The sequence below is a fragment of the Marmota monax genome, unplaced genomic scaffold (genome assembly GCF_021218885.2).
Source record: "Marmota monax isolate L192 unplaced genomic scaffold, Marmota_monax_Labrador192_F-V1.1 WCK01_AAM20220418_F8-fsc00009, whole genome shotgun sequence".
In the NCBI taxonomy this organism is placed as follows: domain Eukaryota; kingdom Metazoa; phylum Chordata; class Mammalia; order Rodentia; family Sciuridae; genus Marmota; species Marmota monax.
Genome location: NW_026694710.1, coordinates 28,754,231 through 28,770,597, shown reverse-complemented (window position 1 = coordinate 28,770,597; position 16,367 = coordinate 28,754,231). Strand labels below are relative to the sequence as shown.

General features: G+C 52.2%; 1 protein-coding gene across 1 annotated transcript in view; it reads right to left on the bottom strand.

Moving 5' to 3' along the window:
• Window positions 1-9,034, bottom strand: part of Rnf212 (ring finger protein 212) — a 31,289-nt gene extending 22,255 nt beyond the window's left edge. The window contains exons 1-8 of the mRNA XM_046423428.2: window positions 8,996-9,034; window positions 8,493-8,538; window positions 7,901-7,962; window positions 7,082-7,156; window positions 2,697-2,753; window positions 1,924-1,982; window positions 784-836; window positions 643-694 (exon numbers count right to left, since the gene is read on the bottom strand). Coding sequence (XP_046279384.1) covers window positions 643-694; window positions 784-836; window positions 1,924-1,982; window positions 2,697-2,753; window positions 7,082-7,156; window positions 7,901-7,962; window positions 8,493-8,538; window positions 8,996-9,034 — 443 coding nt within the window. The remainder of the gene's footprint in view (window positions 1-642; window positions 695-783; window positions 837-1,923; window positions 1,983-2,696; window positions 2,754-7,081; window positions 7,157-7,900; window positions 7,963-8,492; window positions 8,539-8,995) is intronic.
• Window positions 9,035-16,367: the final 7,333 nt, after the last annotated feature.

The window sequence follows — 16,367 nt, the reverse complement described above, 5'->3', positions numbered from 1 at the left end:
TGCTGGTCCTAGATACCTGCTCTGCATGACTTGCTCGTGGTGACACCTTCCTATGGGACTATGAGGTACAGCCTACCTGACCAGCCTGCTGACTCTGCACCCCACATCGACTGCATGGATATGCCACAGTGACCACCTCTCAGTCACGGTGTGACCTCCTGGAGCTTGTGCCTGCTTTCTCTAGACCCACCAGCTATAACTCCCACAAGAGACCTGTCTGGACAGTGCCCTGACCCCCATAAAGGCCTGGCCATGGGTGCCTCCCTCTGTGCCTTCATTTCTGCCTCCTGGAGCCCAAGGATGGAGGCCTGCCATCCTGACTGTGTCCTCCCTGCCCAGGATCTGTAAGTAAAACCTTTGTTCTTGTCTCCTATTGTGACAGTGCACCCTTGGAAGAATGGGGGGGCTGCCCCAGGCTAGGTTTTCCCTAAGACACCAGGGGAGCACAGTTGATTCCTGTGCTAGACAAACGGTCAGGCAGGCATAAATGGAGCATGGATCAGCCAAGTGTCACAAAGGTGTGTGCCAGCGTAAACAAATTCTCCTGGAAGGACCCTGGTCAAGGTCAGAGGAGAGTCAGCTCCTTCATTCCCAGGGGGGCCCAGAGTCTGCCTGCTTTCACACCACCCCACAGCCACACACCTGTCAGGGGCTGAGGAGTGAGGTGGCAGCAGCTGGCATCCACGTGGCTTTGCTGGAGGGGTGACAAACGCATTCAGGTTAGTGCGTGTTAGTGTGGTCGGCAGCATGCATTTTCTGACTGCCCCCGGCGTTGTTACTCACTTGAAATGGAATTCTTTGTTGTGCTGAAAGCTGTGTGCTGTGACGATCTCATACTGAACAGATGGAGAAACGGTACTGAATTAAATGACAAAAATGCACTCCTACTAATTCAACCCTGCTAAGAGTGTGAGAAGACTTTGAAACGGCACTTGGTGCTTGCAAAAGGGCTCTGGACAAATCTAACAGCTCCCACACACTGCTGGTCTGCCTGTCCAGCTGCCCCTATCCTGGAAGCAGGAGGAAGTCAAGCTCCAGCCATGCATGTAACAGACTCCTGCTGCTGCAACTGTGTGACGAACAGCCACTGGAAGGTAGGTGCCAATCATGATCATGACAGACAGCAGGGGCCATGAACACACCAGGCTTCAGAGGCTAGTAGAGAAATGTGGGAAAGTTAATGGGTTGCTTTTTCTGGTCCAGCCAAGCCCTGGATTTCTGACAGGCACTGCTTGAGGCCCGACACCTGGCCCTCCAGTTCAGGCCCACTGTGTGCTACACTTTCTACCCAGGCAGGCTGTGCACCCCAGGCTGGCCTGTCTGCCCCCCTGAGCCTGGTGGATGTCCTGAGCACGGGTTTCCACAGACAGAGGAGGTACACCCAGCGCAGACAAAAAGCACCATGGCCTAGGCACCCCACTCAATGTTCTGGACTGCTGTGCCCACAAGTTCTGTTGGGCTGAATGAGCCAGGACAGGCAATTGTGCAACAGTGACACAGCTTCTGCTCAAGGGTGGCCTCCCAGGGCCCTCCCAGGCACCTGTGCCCAACCCCTGCCTGACATGTAAGCTCATTCCCTGTGCCGCCCTGAAGCAGAGCTCAGGGCACAGGCCTGATTCACAGGAGAACTGCCGAACCCCAGGACTAAAGAATGCACCAGACACTCCCTGAACTGCTAAGTGAGCAAGCCCCTACCGGCTGCCTCAGGAATCGCTGGGTGCCTCCAGAGCCCTGCTTTTTTTGTTACTTTTTATTCCACTTTCTTCTTTTTGTCTCCCTATTTTTCCTCTAGCTTTTGCATGGATTTTTTTTTACCTTGACAGAAGTTTCTAGTAAATGAAATGCTCTCTCCTTGGCTCCCTCTTTCTCGGTCTCAGAGGTCAGAGGCGGCTGGCTGCCCACTGCTCCTAGGGAGGGCCTTACCTTTGCAGCTGCTCCACCTGCAGTGCTGACTTCCTGAGGGACTCTTCCAACTGAGAGATCTAGACACAATGAGAGGACTTCTGTTCTCAGCCAGACGCGCCAGCAACCCTGTGAAGAACCCATCTGGCTGCTTCTTAAGTAAGCATGACACCATCCACATTAGCTAGCAAGACTTGGGTCACCAGCACAGCTGAGCCAGGCGCACGCTACAGACTCAGCAAAGCCCTGGACACCACTAGTGCTGAGGGAGTGGGCAGAGACCAGGAGCGCCCCCACTGTGGGGTTCCTCCTGGGGACTCAGTCCACGTTAGGTGTACCTTCTACACACAGGTTATTAAATGGCTCGGAAAGCAAAATGTCAAGATCTGGACCTGTCACCTGCCAAACTACAGAAAGAGACTTAATGATCAGGTCCCAAGGTCATGTGTGTGCAGGTGGCTGACAGCACCTGTCCTCTAGGTGTGTAAGAGGACTGAGAAGGTAAGTCCCTTGGTCATGTCTGTGCAGGTGGCTGACAGCACCTGTCCTCTAGGTGTGTGAGAGGACTGAGAAGGTAAGTCCCTTGGTCATGTCTGTGCAGGTGGCTGACAGCACCTGTCCTCTAGGTGTGTAAGAGGACTGAGAAGGTAAGTCCCTTGGTTATGTCTGTGCAGGTGGTAATGATCAGGAGGAGATAGCGACAATATTATGTTGCCTGATAACTCATCTTCACGGTCATGAAATTTGAATCAAATATTAAAGGTGCTCCAGTGGCAACAGGTCATTTGATTTACCTTTGCTCTATAGAAGGCTAACAATCTCTTCCTGTGTTTTTCTTGAAATTCTGAAACCTGAGGAGACAATAAGCTCAATGTAGGTGCTGCTCAGGCTCACCCTACACTTCCCGAGGACACACTCAGCTGCAAAGGACTGCAAGTGTGGGGACCAACACACTCCGACTTGCCCTTCCCCAGCAGACCCCCTTCTTTACCCACAGGCAGGCTCCACTTGGTAGGGAGGCTCCTGCCTGCTGCCCATGGCCGGCTGCTATCCAGAATGGATGCTTGGCACAGATGTCCCTCCATAGGGAAGGCCAGCAGGAGGCCAAATGCAAACACAGATGAGCCTGTTCCCTGCCAAGGGCTGTGTCTCCCTGGTGATGTTCCTGTTGCTCTCATGTGGAAAGGCACAAGACCCCACTGACTGGACCTCAGCATGTCGTCACTCTGACAAGGGGACTAGCTGGAGGGATGGCCTCCTGGCCAACCAGCATAGCCAGAGGAGAACCTGAACTTGGTACGTGGACTGGGGTGGGTGGGTAGAAGAGCAGGAGCAGAAGCCCAGGGAGCCTGTGGCTGTCTGGACTGGAGGCAGCTCCAACTGGAGCCAACACTGCTGTTTCACAGGCTTCCGAGCACCCATGTGGGAGATGAACAGTGCTCTGTGACACTGAGGAGTGAAGCTGTGACCTGCAAGCAAGGCTTCAGACCACGGGTCACACCCGACACATGCATCCACTACCATGTGCCCAAGTTCTACCACCATCTGGCGCACCTCCCCAGGGAACATGGCTGCCTGGGGGCTGAAGTGGGGTCAAGTCGGCTTCCTGTAAATCTCTCATGTCACCAACCTCGACCATCTGCTGGTGACAACAGATACACTGGAGTGCTCTGCATCTCCCATGATCCTTAATTGGTATAAACAGGATCCAACTCTGCTGTGAACAGATACTGCCCTGACACTGTGCCTGCGTCCTAGGGACAAGCTGTGCTGGGAGCCACCTCCAGGTCAGTGGGGTCAGCATCCTCCTCAAAGCCTCTGAGCTTAGGACTCAGGATCTAAGAGAGCCCATGGCTCTAGAAGACCAACTGCAGGAGACGACCAGGTGCTGCCCACCAAGGCTGGTGAGGAATCCTCATGACGCCGCAGGCCATGACCCTGAGGGCCACCCGTGACTGCGCTGGGAGGTCTCTAGTTCTCTGGCGGAGGTGCCTACCTGTATCAAACACTCCTCACAGCCCAGCTCCTGCAGCTTGTCTCATGAATCCACTCCAACCCTGCAGGGTGGGCCCTGTTCCTTTGGCTGCCCAGGCTCACGGGGCGGGGGGCTCCATGGCAGACACACCTGCCTGACTGTGGAGGGCCTACTGGTGCCATGTCCACACTGGCAAGACTTGACCACAGGAGATTTGTTTTTCCTGTCTTCTCTGCCTCAGACTTGTTCAAGGAAGGCCAGATAGAGCCCTCCGGGTTCTAGTCCTGACTGGGGCCAGTGGAGCTGGGAATTCCTGGCAGCAGACTGATGAGCACACACAGCTGCCTGTCTCCCATCCATCCACAACAGGTCCTGCGCCTGCACAGGACGGAGCTTCATGTGATGACCTAAACCACACAGTGCTGTTAGCTTTGGGGAACCCTTAGGGACCAGGTGTGTGGGCTCGGGGCAGAGGAATGCTGCTCCTGCTTTGTCATGGTTGTTTCCAGGAAAGGACTGGGGAGGGCAAGGCCTCAGCGGTTGACCTGCCCTGTGTAAGGCACATGCTGATGGGGTGACAGGACCACAGGGAGGGTGTCCCTGGGTCCCAGAAAGCTCACTGAAGGGAGGAGACAAGCACAGGCCTCAGAGAGGCTGGTGAGCTGTAAAGGGACTGTGGTGTGGAGTCCAGGGAGTCTCTAGAGCAGATGGGGTAGACTGGACCCCAGGCATCCAGGCCACCAATCTGTATCCCTCTGAGGCCTCACCCAGGCCTGCAATCTCACATCGTCCCCAGGGTTTCTGTAGTCCTGACCGTGGAAGGATATTGAGCTCCACAGACTAGAGATGCTAAGAAAGAAACTGAGGGCTGGGCTGTGGCTCAGCGGTAGAGCGCTCACCTGGCACATGCGAGGCCCTGGGTTCAATCCTCAGCACCACATAAAAATAAATAAAAATAAAGATATTGTGTCCAACTACAACTAAAAAATAAATATTAAAAAAAAATAAGAAAGGGGCTGGGGATGGGGCTCAAGCGGTAGCGCGCTCGCCTGGCATGCGTGCGGCCCGGGTTCCATCCTCAGCACCACATACAAACAAAGATGCTGTGTCTGCCGAAAACTGAAAAATAAATAAATAAATATTAAAAAAAAAGAAAGAAACGGAGAGTCTCATTTTGAAGAGAATATGCCTTCTGGGTTGGATGGGACTGGGTCAACCCCAGGGCTGAGGAGGCGCCACACTGGACCAGCCTGCTCAGAGCGCTGCCCAGGGCTCACACACCCCCACACGGCAGCACACAGCCTGGCGAGAGACTGCAGGAGACCGAAGGCCATGAGGTAGAACAGGCCGCAGAAGAGCAGCATCCCCAGAGGCACCTCAAGGTCCTGGGCACGGGTGCTGGGTGTTTCTGGGTCGAGAGCAGTGGCTGCTGGGTCAACACATGCCCAGGCTGACTGGCTGGCTGTTCAGCAAGAGGCACGTGTGCCTGGGCTGCAGAGCCAGAGCTGGTAGGCCCTCCTCAGACAGAGGCCGCCACGGGAGGAGGAGGTTGGGAAGGCAGGGGGCCCAAGGGCCTCTGGAGGGTCCTGGCCCAGGTGATCCCTTGATGCTGTCCTGGTGCAGGTCCCAGGACCTCAGCGATGGCGCTCGGTTTGGTCTCCAGCCAGCTTAGCAGTCTAAAGTTGCTGAGGACCCAGAGAGTTTTGTGAGGGTTTACCTGTCAATATTCACCCTACTAGAAATGGAGGCTGACAGAAATCTAGGAATACTGTTTGGAGGCAGTAAGCCCGTTACGTCACGTAAATAACCACTGCACCATCGGTCTCTGGAGAACTCCACCCTACGCTTACAAGAAATGTGAGTGCAGAGGTCAGCACAGCCACAGCTCAGCTATGAGGCAGCCACTCAGAGGTGGGGGGAGGTCACCGGGCCAGCCTCTGCCACCCAGGCTGGAGCCGCAGGCCTCCATGGCTGGCCTGAAGCCCATGAGGCACAGGGCAGAGTGGAGCCAGGTGGACATCCCAGGCAGCTCTGGTCCACTGTCTTCTCTCCTGAGAGGCACTGGCCCCTGTGGAGGCTGCTCGGGGAAGTGCCCAGGAACCATACTGCCTGTGGTCCTGAGTCTGTGAGGACCTTCTATTTCACCAACTCACATAACTTCTGGCCTGCAGGGACTCAGCCTGAGTGTGGGGCCGGCAGGATGGAGCGGAACAGGTGGGCAGGAGTGTCCTGCTCTAGGTGTCCAGGTCATGCTCACCTTGCATTCTGGGGCCTGTCTACCTATGACTCAGCTTTTGTGTGTCCCTCCCTGGAGGACATGACTTTGGCACAATTTGAGAGGGGAGTCGCATTGGAACAGCTCTGTCCTGTGGGAAGTTCAGGCATCATTTTGGAATGGGTTCCTGGAGAGGGAGAGGTGGTGTGGAGGCCTGGCTGGCCACAGCCTGAACACAGGGCTAACAGCCAAGGGGGACGCTGCTGAGGTCTACTGAGGTGGTTGCCTGCTCTCCCTTGGCCTCCTGTACTGCTGGAGGCAGTTCCTGGCTGTCCTCCACTCAACCTGGCCCCAGGTGGGGTAGACAGTGTCGGTGTGCACCATAGCTTTAACAGAATGGGTGCAGGAGGGATGAGCTGGGGCAGAGGATGACCCTCCTTCCTGGATAGTTCCCCTGCAGACAGAAGACTGCAAGCTGTTCAGTGACATCCAGGGCTGGCAGAGAGGACAATGACACACATTAGTCCATACTGAGGTAGGAGGGCATGGACTGAAGCACAGTGTGTGTTGGTGGGAGGAGGGTCTGGAATAAACAGGTGGAGGAGCTCCCGGGAGGCACTCCTCAGAGGAGCTAGAGAAGGGGTGTCTGGAAGGGAGGGGCCCTGGAGCCAAATGCCACCAAGACTCAGACGAGGTGGGGACTTGGGTCCTGGGTGAGCATCAGCAAAGGACAGTTTCAAGAAGAAACCTACTGCCTGAACCCAGAGAACCCAGCCCAGGAGCTTCTCAGGACACAACAGAGGTGGGGAGTCTCAGTGTGCCACCTAAACACAAACAGCAGCAAAATGGATCAAACACTGTGTCAAAATCTAAAGTTTTGTGCTGGAAAGGCTGCACCTCCAACACGGTGAAAGGCATCACAGATGTAAGTACCTGCTGCCCTACCAGGGACTGGCCCTGTCTCGGAGGTGAGCAGCACCACGGCTCACCTGGGCGGTCTCCTGGGAGTACTTCCTGCAGAGTCCGTCAATGCCCATGAAGAAAGCCTGTATGTCCGAGTCGGTCTGAAAGAGAAAGCAAATGACTGTAGGCTTACTGCTTCTAGAATTAACCACAGATGACCATCCCTGGCCTCCAGGTGCACAAGGAAGGGGGCTGCCCCTCTAGGACTGTGCAGGGCAGTGGGAAGGACTCAAGTCAGAGCCAACTGGCAACCCCTGAGCCTCAGGGCCACACTCCTTCTATGCCCAGGGAGAATATGCTCCAAGACAAGGGGAAGAAAAGGAGGGGAACAGGGGGTTGTGGCTCAGCAGTAGAGTGCTTGCCTAGCATGTGTGAGGCCCTGGGTTTGATCCTCAGCACCACATAAAAATAAATAAATAAAATAAAGATGATATTGTGCCCAACTACAACTAAAAACAAGTTAAACTGGTGTCTTCTGTAGACAGGACCAAAGGCATCATTTCAGGCCATCCCCAGCAGGGTTTGGACTCCTTCACCTACAGGACCGCAGGGAGAGCCTTCCCCTCTCAGGGAGCCGGCCTAGGCTGGAGCCATCGTTCCCGCCCACTTCCACTTCCAGGGGCACAGCACAATCCAACAACCCTGCACAAGGCTGATCTGGGCCCAAGAAAGGAAGCTGTGCTGAGGTTTTAGAAACAGGATCCTAACTGAACTCTGATTACCCAGATAGAAAATCCAGTTAAGTTAGTAGAACAAATGAAAATTTTAGTACCACACATGACTAAAAATCTCAAATTAAAAGTACTACTGTGATTAATACTTGAATTCCACAGATTTCAACTTACATGTTTTGAGAGCAAAACTGTACGGCAAGGAACTTTACAAATCAAGCATTCATCCTTTTTACCTATAAAATAGAACAGACTTTATTGCATTACATTGCAGTGCTTCTAAAGACATACAAATGCGGACATGCTAATGCTCCTTTAAGAGACTTGCAGCACCACAAGTCCAGACTCGGGTGAGGGTAGCTGTGGACAGCTAAACACTTTACACAACCATCCCTTTCCTCCTGCTTTGCAAATACGCCAACACAGAGCCCATTAAGAGAGAACACTTAAGTTAAATCCACCACAGTCGCTCCTTGCAACTAGATCATACAGTGATGTCCTAATTTAAAATTCCAACTATTTATAATGAAAATGACTCCTACAACCCACCCAAAAGATGAAATGAGTTTTGTTCTTCCCCACTGGGCCTCCACCCCACGGAGGGCCACGTCCCCACTCACTGGGCACCATCTCACTGCTGTGAGCCGGTCCTAGGGCCTGAAGAGGAAAGGTCAGCATGCCTCGCCTGCCCACACCCAGCTGCCCAGCTGCCCAGCTGCAGCTCCAACCCAGCCCTGGTTCACCACCTCCTCTCCGTGACACTCACTGTCATTCTGGAAAGTGGGGCTCCAGTAGCTGGCCCTCAGCACTGGCTCTCCATGGAGAGACCCATGCCCAGGTCAGCATGTTGCCTGGTCACACCTTGGACCCCCACAGCACTCAGCATCATTAAGAAGTCAGCCCCTCCCAAGCATGGTGGAAAACCCCACCGGCCACCTCCTCAGACCCTCTGGTTTCAGTTCTCCACTGGTCAGCATGGAGCCTGGGGCTGACAGCCATCACCAGTTCACAAGCGCCCTGCCCTTCTAGGGAGCACACTCCACCCAACTGGACGAGCCCAGCTGGTCAGTGTAGCTGGGAACGGGGCACTCCACTGGAAAGGTGGTGCGGCAGATCTGCAGACTCCAGTCTCCTGGGTCCGCCACACTGTGCTGCAATCCATCTGCTTTTCTTGTGGTTTTAAACAGCGTCTGTGGGGATGTTCAATGAGGGGCAAAAGCAGACCCCACTTGCAACCCACTGTTTCCCTGCCTTCTGCTCTGGACTCACCAGCAGAAACTCCGAGCTCACTGCCTCTTTCCTCTCCATCTTGCAAGTCTGTGTGGTCATCACTCTGCCCCAGTTCCCTGCACTGAAGGGGGCAGGGTGTGCATTAAATGGTCCCTTCCCCAGCCTCAGGAATGGTCTCCTTCCCTCTCTTTTCACCCTCAAGGCACCCCCTCCTAAGAACATCCACCTTCGACAGCATGCCCCTCCCCACTTTCTTTCTCTGCAGATTCTGGAGTTAGGAAATTCCTCTTGTGCAACCCCCAAACCAGAAGCTGCTCAATTAAGATTACAGAGCTGTCTCATAAAAACCCAAGTGTTCTGGAGTGGGAGGAGAGCTGAGGCTCAACAGTGCAAATCATTCACAGCTCAGACAAAGTGGTTGATATCTGATACACAGGGCTTCTGAGGCAACTAAAAAGAAGCAGTCCAAGAAGAGGACCCTGATGAGCAATCAGCAAAAGTGCAAATAGCCGGTAAGTGCATAGAAAGAAAATCCAAGCCACTAATGAACTGCGAAAGCCAGCATGACATGTCATGACATGTGACAGGCACCCACATGTCATTACTGGGGATCTATACGGATACACCTTCTCTAGAGGGCAGCTGGCCTACCTTAAAATGTACATACCAAGCTGGAAATTCCACTAGGATATATATATTTCAAAGGAAAAAATCAAGTAGGTGAGCAAGTAGTGTGTAGCAACAACATTTCAGGAGATCTAAATTTCTAGTAGAGAATCAAATAACTCAGGGCACAGTGACTAAAGATCTTTTAAAACCTTAAAAATGATGATACAAACTTATTTTAAAGGGGAAGATGCCCTAGTAATTAATGAAAGCAAATTACTAAATGCCATACACACATGTATCACTCTTTATTTAAAATTTTGCATCCATAGGAAAAAGTCTGGGAGGAGGTACACCAAGAGCTTAGAGGGCTTATGAGCAGTGGATCGTGGACAGCCATCTCTTTTCACCTTTTATTGTGTGTCCCTGAACTTGTTGTGCCCCCAGCACTGTGTCTATGACCTCAGCCAACTGGAACCTGCTTTAGCCTCAGGCTCCGAGAGCCAGAAGTCCCTGGGAATTTCCTGATGTCCTAGGACCTCTACCAAGCAACTGCTAACAGGGTACTGTGGCCTTAAGAGTTGACACTGAGCCCTGTCTCTGTACCTCCCAACACCACAAAGGCAAGTGTCTTTGTCATTCTAATGTCACCTTAGATCATCAATGATGGATGCCACAAGTCCAGCAGATACATCCAAACACTGATATTTGTATTCACTGGGAAGTCCAGTTCATTGACACCTTTACTTTCTACCCGCCCCCCCCCCACCCCCGCCACAACCTTTGGAGGAAGTAGGCAGCTGAGGGTGTGTTTGTGAAGGGTATATCATTTCCCCAGCCCCCAGCTTCCCATCTGCCATGAGGTGGGCCACTTTGTGCTTCCAAGTGCTCCCTGACATGATGTTCCTCTTTACCATAGGCCCAGATACAATGGGAGACAGATGATCATGAACTGAAACCTCTAAAACCATTAGTCAAAGTTAACATTTTATCCTTTCAAGTATGTCTGGCATATTGTCACAGCAATGGAAAACTAACACAGAAAACTGGTACCAAGAAGTAGGGTTGTTGCTGTGACTGTACGGAAGTCTTTGTAGGTGGTTTGTGAGGAGATTCAGAAAAGTCTGAAAATGCAGGCTAGAAAAAACTTAGAATGCCATAAGCACAACTTAATGGGCAACTAGTAGGATCTCAGAAGATCAGAATGCTGATAGGAATAGATAGTAAAGACTATGCTCATGAAGTTTTGGCTGGAAATGAGAATTCTACTGGAACTGAACTAGAGGCCACCCATGCATTCTGGCAAAGAACTTGTCTACATTTTGTTCATGGCCTGAGACTGTGTGTGAAGCTGAGTTTAAAGGTGATGGACTAATTAATCTGGTGGAAGAAATTTCAAGGCAGCATTCAGGCTGTGGAATACGCATTGCTGGCTTCTTTTAGTCAAATTTATAGTAAGAATTGGAAGCAAAAAGCTGAGTGGAAAGATCTGAAAAACTTGCAATTTGGCCAGAAAAGGAGCACACATAAAGTTGCAGGCAAGAAGCGTACAATTGCTAAAGGGCTTAGCACCAACAAAAAGAAACCAAATGCTTTGCACTAGGACAATAGGCAAGATGCCTGAGGACATCTCAAGAACTGGCCAGACCCTACCTATAGTAACCCAAGAGTATGAGAAGAATAAAACTTGTTTGAAAGACTTTTTTTTTTTTGTGAGTGCCTGAATGCCCTGCCCCCCGGGCCAGGTAGGAAGTTGTTTCCCTGGGATTTGTTTCACTGTGTTCAGCCATTCAAGCACTCAAAGGCCACTGCAGCCACAATCTGAGGGGGCCCAGCTGCTGTTCAAACAGTCCCTGTCTTTGTTCACGAGTTGCTGGTTTTGCAGGCATGCAGAATGTAGGAGTTGTGGGGTTGCAAAAGTTTCTACTCAGGTTTTAGGCAGTGAGGCAGGCTTACAATGCCTGAAGGCAGTCTCAGAAAAGGTAGTATGTGGAGCTTTAAGAATAAAGCTAAAGATGCTATGGAGAGCCCAGAAAGAGATTCCAGAAATAGACCATCTCCAGAGCAAAGCCACAGATAAGGAGCAGAGCCAGAGCAAAAGAATGGCCATGTAGATGGATGCAGCTAGCAAGGCACAGGGGCGGGGCTGCCCAACACCTTTGGGGCCCACATCCCATTACCACACGGACATATGCTGGACATGGAGCTACTGGATTTAATGTTTGCCCTGTTATGTTTTGTTCTGATCCTTCCTTGGCATTCTCCTATTCCTTTCTTTTGGAATGGGAATGATTATCCTGTGTCATTGCTTGCTGGAATGATGCTTTTGATTTTTCACAGGGCTTATAGCTAAGAGTCTCAGAGGTGTTGGGTGCAGAGCAGGCTGAACTCTGTTGTCTGCAGGGCAGGCTGAACAGATGTTGGCTGCAAGATAGCCCACGCACTCAAACCCCCCTCTATCTGGTCCTTTATCACCTGTTTGCCTCAAGTCTGAACATTCAACCCTGCTTAAGGCTGAGCACTCAACCCCCCTTGGGCCAACAAGGCAGCTTGCAGACCCAGAGGCCCCATTAGATTTGGGCTATAAAAACTCCCTCCTGCCAGGCCCCCCCTCTCTTGCTCTTCTCTCTCCCTCTCTCTCTTGCTCTCTCTCTCTTGCTCTTTATCTTTCTTACGCGCGCTCTCTGTCTCTTGCTCTTGCTCTCTCCCTGTTCATCTCTTCTCTTTTCTCTCTCTCTCTTTCCTTCTTTCCTTTCTCTTTGTTGCACTGCTGCAATAAAGATCTTTTGGTTGCTCCGAGTGTTGTGGTCACTTTCCTTTCAAGAGGAGCCCCTGGACTGGACTTTGGAGTAATGACGGAACTGTTGACTATGGGAATTCTTGGAGATGGACTGAATGCATTTTGTATTGTGAGGAGGACATGAGCCTTTGGGGACTAGAAGCAAAATGTTGGACCTGGAATATTCCCCAAAGGCTCATGTGTTGAAGGTTTGGGAGGTGGTGAAAACTTTAGGACTTGGGCCTTAGGTGGAGGAAGTAGGTAACTGGGAGCATGCCCCTGAAGGGTATATCTTGTCCCCAGTCTGTTTCCTAAAACCAAGGGTGAGCTTCTTTTCTGTACCATGTGCTCCTCACCATGATATTGTCTCACCACAGACTCAGAAACAAAAGAGTCAGGTGACCATAGACTGAAACCTCCTCTTTTTGTTTTACTCAGGATCACAACAAAGGAAAGCTAACCAACACAGCTCCCAGAATACGCTCCAGGCTAATTCCAGATCCACATGTACAATTGCCTCCGTTTCCTCCCAGGACAGTGCTCACATATGAAGTTGTGAGCCTCATTCCACCCAGCTGGTCCCTTCTCCAGAGTTCAGCAGGGAAGCCCCTGCTTAGTTCCCTGCCTTGCTTAACTCAAGTCTGCTGAAAATCCACTTAATCTCTTCCAAACCCATCACTTCTCTCCATCTCAAAGTCCCATCCTATCCTCAATCACTCTCACATGTTCCATTGTACAGTTTTTCCTGAAAAATCTTCTCACTCCAAAATACTTTTCCCCAAGCTGCCACAGAAACTTTGGATTTAAATACATACCTGAAATTCAGCAACTCTACTCTTGGTCCTACCTACACCCAACAGAAATCAAACATGAGCAAGAGTGTTCACAGTAGTACCATCTGCCAGACAAATCTGGAGGCAACCTACATGCCCATCAGTCCATCCGTTGAGTAAGGTGTGGTGTACCATACAGCAAGGAGAGCAGATGAACCACAACACGCAAACTGAGAGGAATCTTGCAAGGAAAGCATGCATGCTGTATGATCCCACTGGTGGTATTCCAGCCTACGGTCATCCACGGAGGGAGTCAGGCAGCAGTGCCCAAGGGCCTTCCAGGGTTGGTGCTGGACTATATCCCTGACCATGACCCCATTTCTCAGGTTGTGCTGCTTTGTGAATTTTCACAATTGCTCTTTTTCCTTGTATAAACTCTACCTCATCAAAAAAAAAAAACATTCTCAGAAAGAATTTAGCTCGTCCCTGGTTGTGTAACCACCTAGCCTGCTCCAAACCAGGAGTTCCCGTCCCCTGTGGGGTTTCCTCCTTCCGCGGGGGCTTTGTAGTTCCCACACTCCGGGTTCTGCCCTTGGAACCTCCACCCCATACTCCTCACTCCATCCGGTCCCTCAGGGACTTCTGCTCCTGGGGACCCCCGCCCCACACTCCCCCGCCCTGCCCCTCAGGCACGCCTGGCCCCACCGAGACCTTTGCCGAGGCAGGCGTCACAGTACACGTGCCCACAGCTGGTCAGGCTGAAGGACGATGTCCTTCTAGGCGACTGGAAGCAGTAGTTACAGAACACCCAGCTGGCCATGCTGTTGCAACTGCACAGCTGGTGGCGAGGCCCAGAACAGCGCGAGGTCCTCGAGGTTGGGATATGCTTCCAGGCCGGCAGGCAGGTCTGCGCCTGCGCACACATGGCTCTGCGCCTGCGCACCCAGCGCGCCCCGCCCAAACCCCAAACCCACGCTAGGGTGTACCTACAGCGTGGGTCGGGAGGCAGGTAGCGCGCGCGCGCGCGCGCACGCACGCACGCACGCACGCACACACACACGCACGCACACACACACACACGCACGCACGCACACACACACACACACACACACACACACACACACACACACGCCCTCGCGCCTGCGCACCCAGCGCGTCCCGCCAAAACCCACGCTGCGGCCCTCTTCACTGTTTCGATCCTCGCCTCCTTGGCCAAGCCAATGAGGAGGAAAGTTTTTGCTTTGTTTCTTGGTTATTGTTTTGTAGTTGTAGATGGACAGCATGGCTTTACTTGTTTATTTTGTGCAGCGCTGAGGCTCGAACCCGGGCCTCGCTCGTGCTGGCGAGCGCTCTGCCACTGAGCCCCGGCCCAGGAGCAAGGGTTTTGAGGAGGAAAGAAAGCGTTTTATTGATCTGTCCCAGGGCTGGTGCTCCCTACCCGCGGCGCAGGCTCGGGTCTACCACCCAGCGCCTGCGCCCGTCCGCGGTCGGGTTTCTTCCTTCCGTGGGTGCTGGGGCTCTTCCGGGCAGCGAAGGACAGGTGGCTTAGGCTGGGAGGGGACATGTGCGTCTCGCTTTCCTGGAAACCCCTCGGTTTCAGAATGAGCCCCTGCGTCCTCCCGGGGTGGCCCCCAGTGTGCGCCAACAGGGCCTGGGTGCTCGGTTTCTGGCCATCAGCCTGTCCCATTGCGGGGTAAGCAGCAAGGGGCCTGGTCTCCATGGCCACCATGACTGGAGGATAGCCATAGGTGGATGGCCAGAAGATGGGGCAGAGGGTGGTATAGCCTTGTCTCCATGCGCCCTGGGAACAAGTGGACAGGGTGACAACCACAGAGACTGGCCAGAAGGCAGAGCACACGTGAGCTCCATGCCCACTGGGACCTGGGGTGGATGGTCATGGCGGTGGCACACTGGGCCAGCCCTCCATGCCCACAGTGAGAGAGTGGATGAGGAAGAGTGTATGGCCAAGTTGGGGACGGGGGGCTCTGCATCCCGTTGAGGGTGGTACATGGGGGGTGGATACCAGGCTGATCAGGGGCCAGAATTAGCTATACCCATCTGGAGGGAGGCTCTCTCGCCCAGTGAGGAGGTCCATGGGAACAGGATAGAGGAGAGTGTGGCTGCGGAGTGTCTAATCAAGACCTCCGGAGACCAAGCAGGGAGCAGATCTGATTTTATTGCACCTGTATATATACTCAGGCAGTAGCTAAGCAGATTACAAGCAGCCACCAGTGCAATTTCTGCTAACTGTCCTTGCAGCAACCAATAAGGAGTGGGCCATAGAGCAAGTGCAGGGACTGCAACACACGGCCTCACGCACAGGGCTATCCCTATGGGGTAACCAGCCTGGGTCTCACGTTCCTAGCTCAAGGGGAATGGCCTGCCACTCAGACACCCTTAAGGTATGCCATGTTTGCAGTACTCCATGTACCTGTTCCCACACCCATCCTAATGGGAAGGGGCAGGAGATTAGGGGACCAGAGAGACTGAGGGAGCTACAGGGTCCTAGCCTTGAAATGGTGGGAGACCTGGAGATTACCAGGACAAAGAGGAAGGAAAGTGAGTCAGGCCAGGGGACCAGGAGGTCTGGTCTTAGGAGGACTGAGTGAACCAGGATCTGGGAGTGACAGGCCCACTGTCTGGGCTGGGGACAGAAGCAGATTGGGATGGGGCAGAAGCTCAGCTTGCCTCCAGCATATGCATATGTAGGGGCTTGAGAAGATTGTTTCCCTTTTAAAATAGTAGTTGGGGGAAGGGACTCAACTGTATTTGCAATTTCTAATGAGATTATAGGGCTGGGGATGTGGCTCAAGCGGTAGCGCGCTAGCCTGGCATGCGTGCGGCCCGGGTTCGATCCTCAGCACCACATACAAACAAAGATGTTGTGTCCGCCGAAAACTAAAAAATAAATACTAAAAAAAAAAAAAAATTCTCTCTTTCCCTCCCTCCCTCTCTCACTCTATCTTTAAAAAAAAAATAATGAGATTATAATTATTTCAAAATTAAAAGTTAAAAACACAAAAAAGTTATTTTAAATATTTTTAGTTGTATTTGGACAAAATATCTTTTTTTTTATTTTTTTAGTTGTAGATGGACACAATATATTTGCTTATTTATGTTTATGTGGTGCTGAGATTTGAACCCAGTGCCTCATGCATGCAAGGCAAGTGATCTACCACTGAGCTATAACCCAAGTCCCACAATATCTTTATTTCATATATTTATTTTATGTGGTGCTGAGGATAGAACCCAG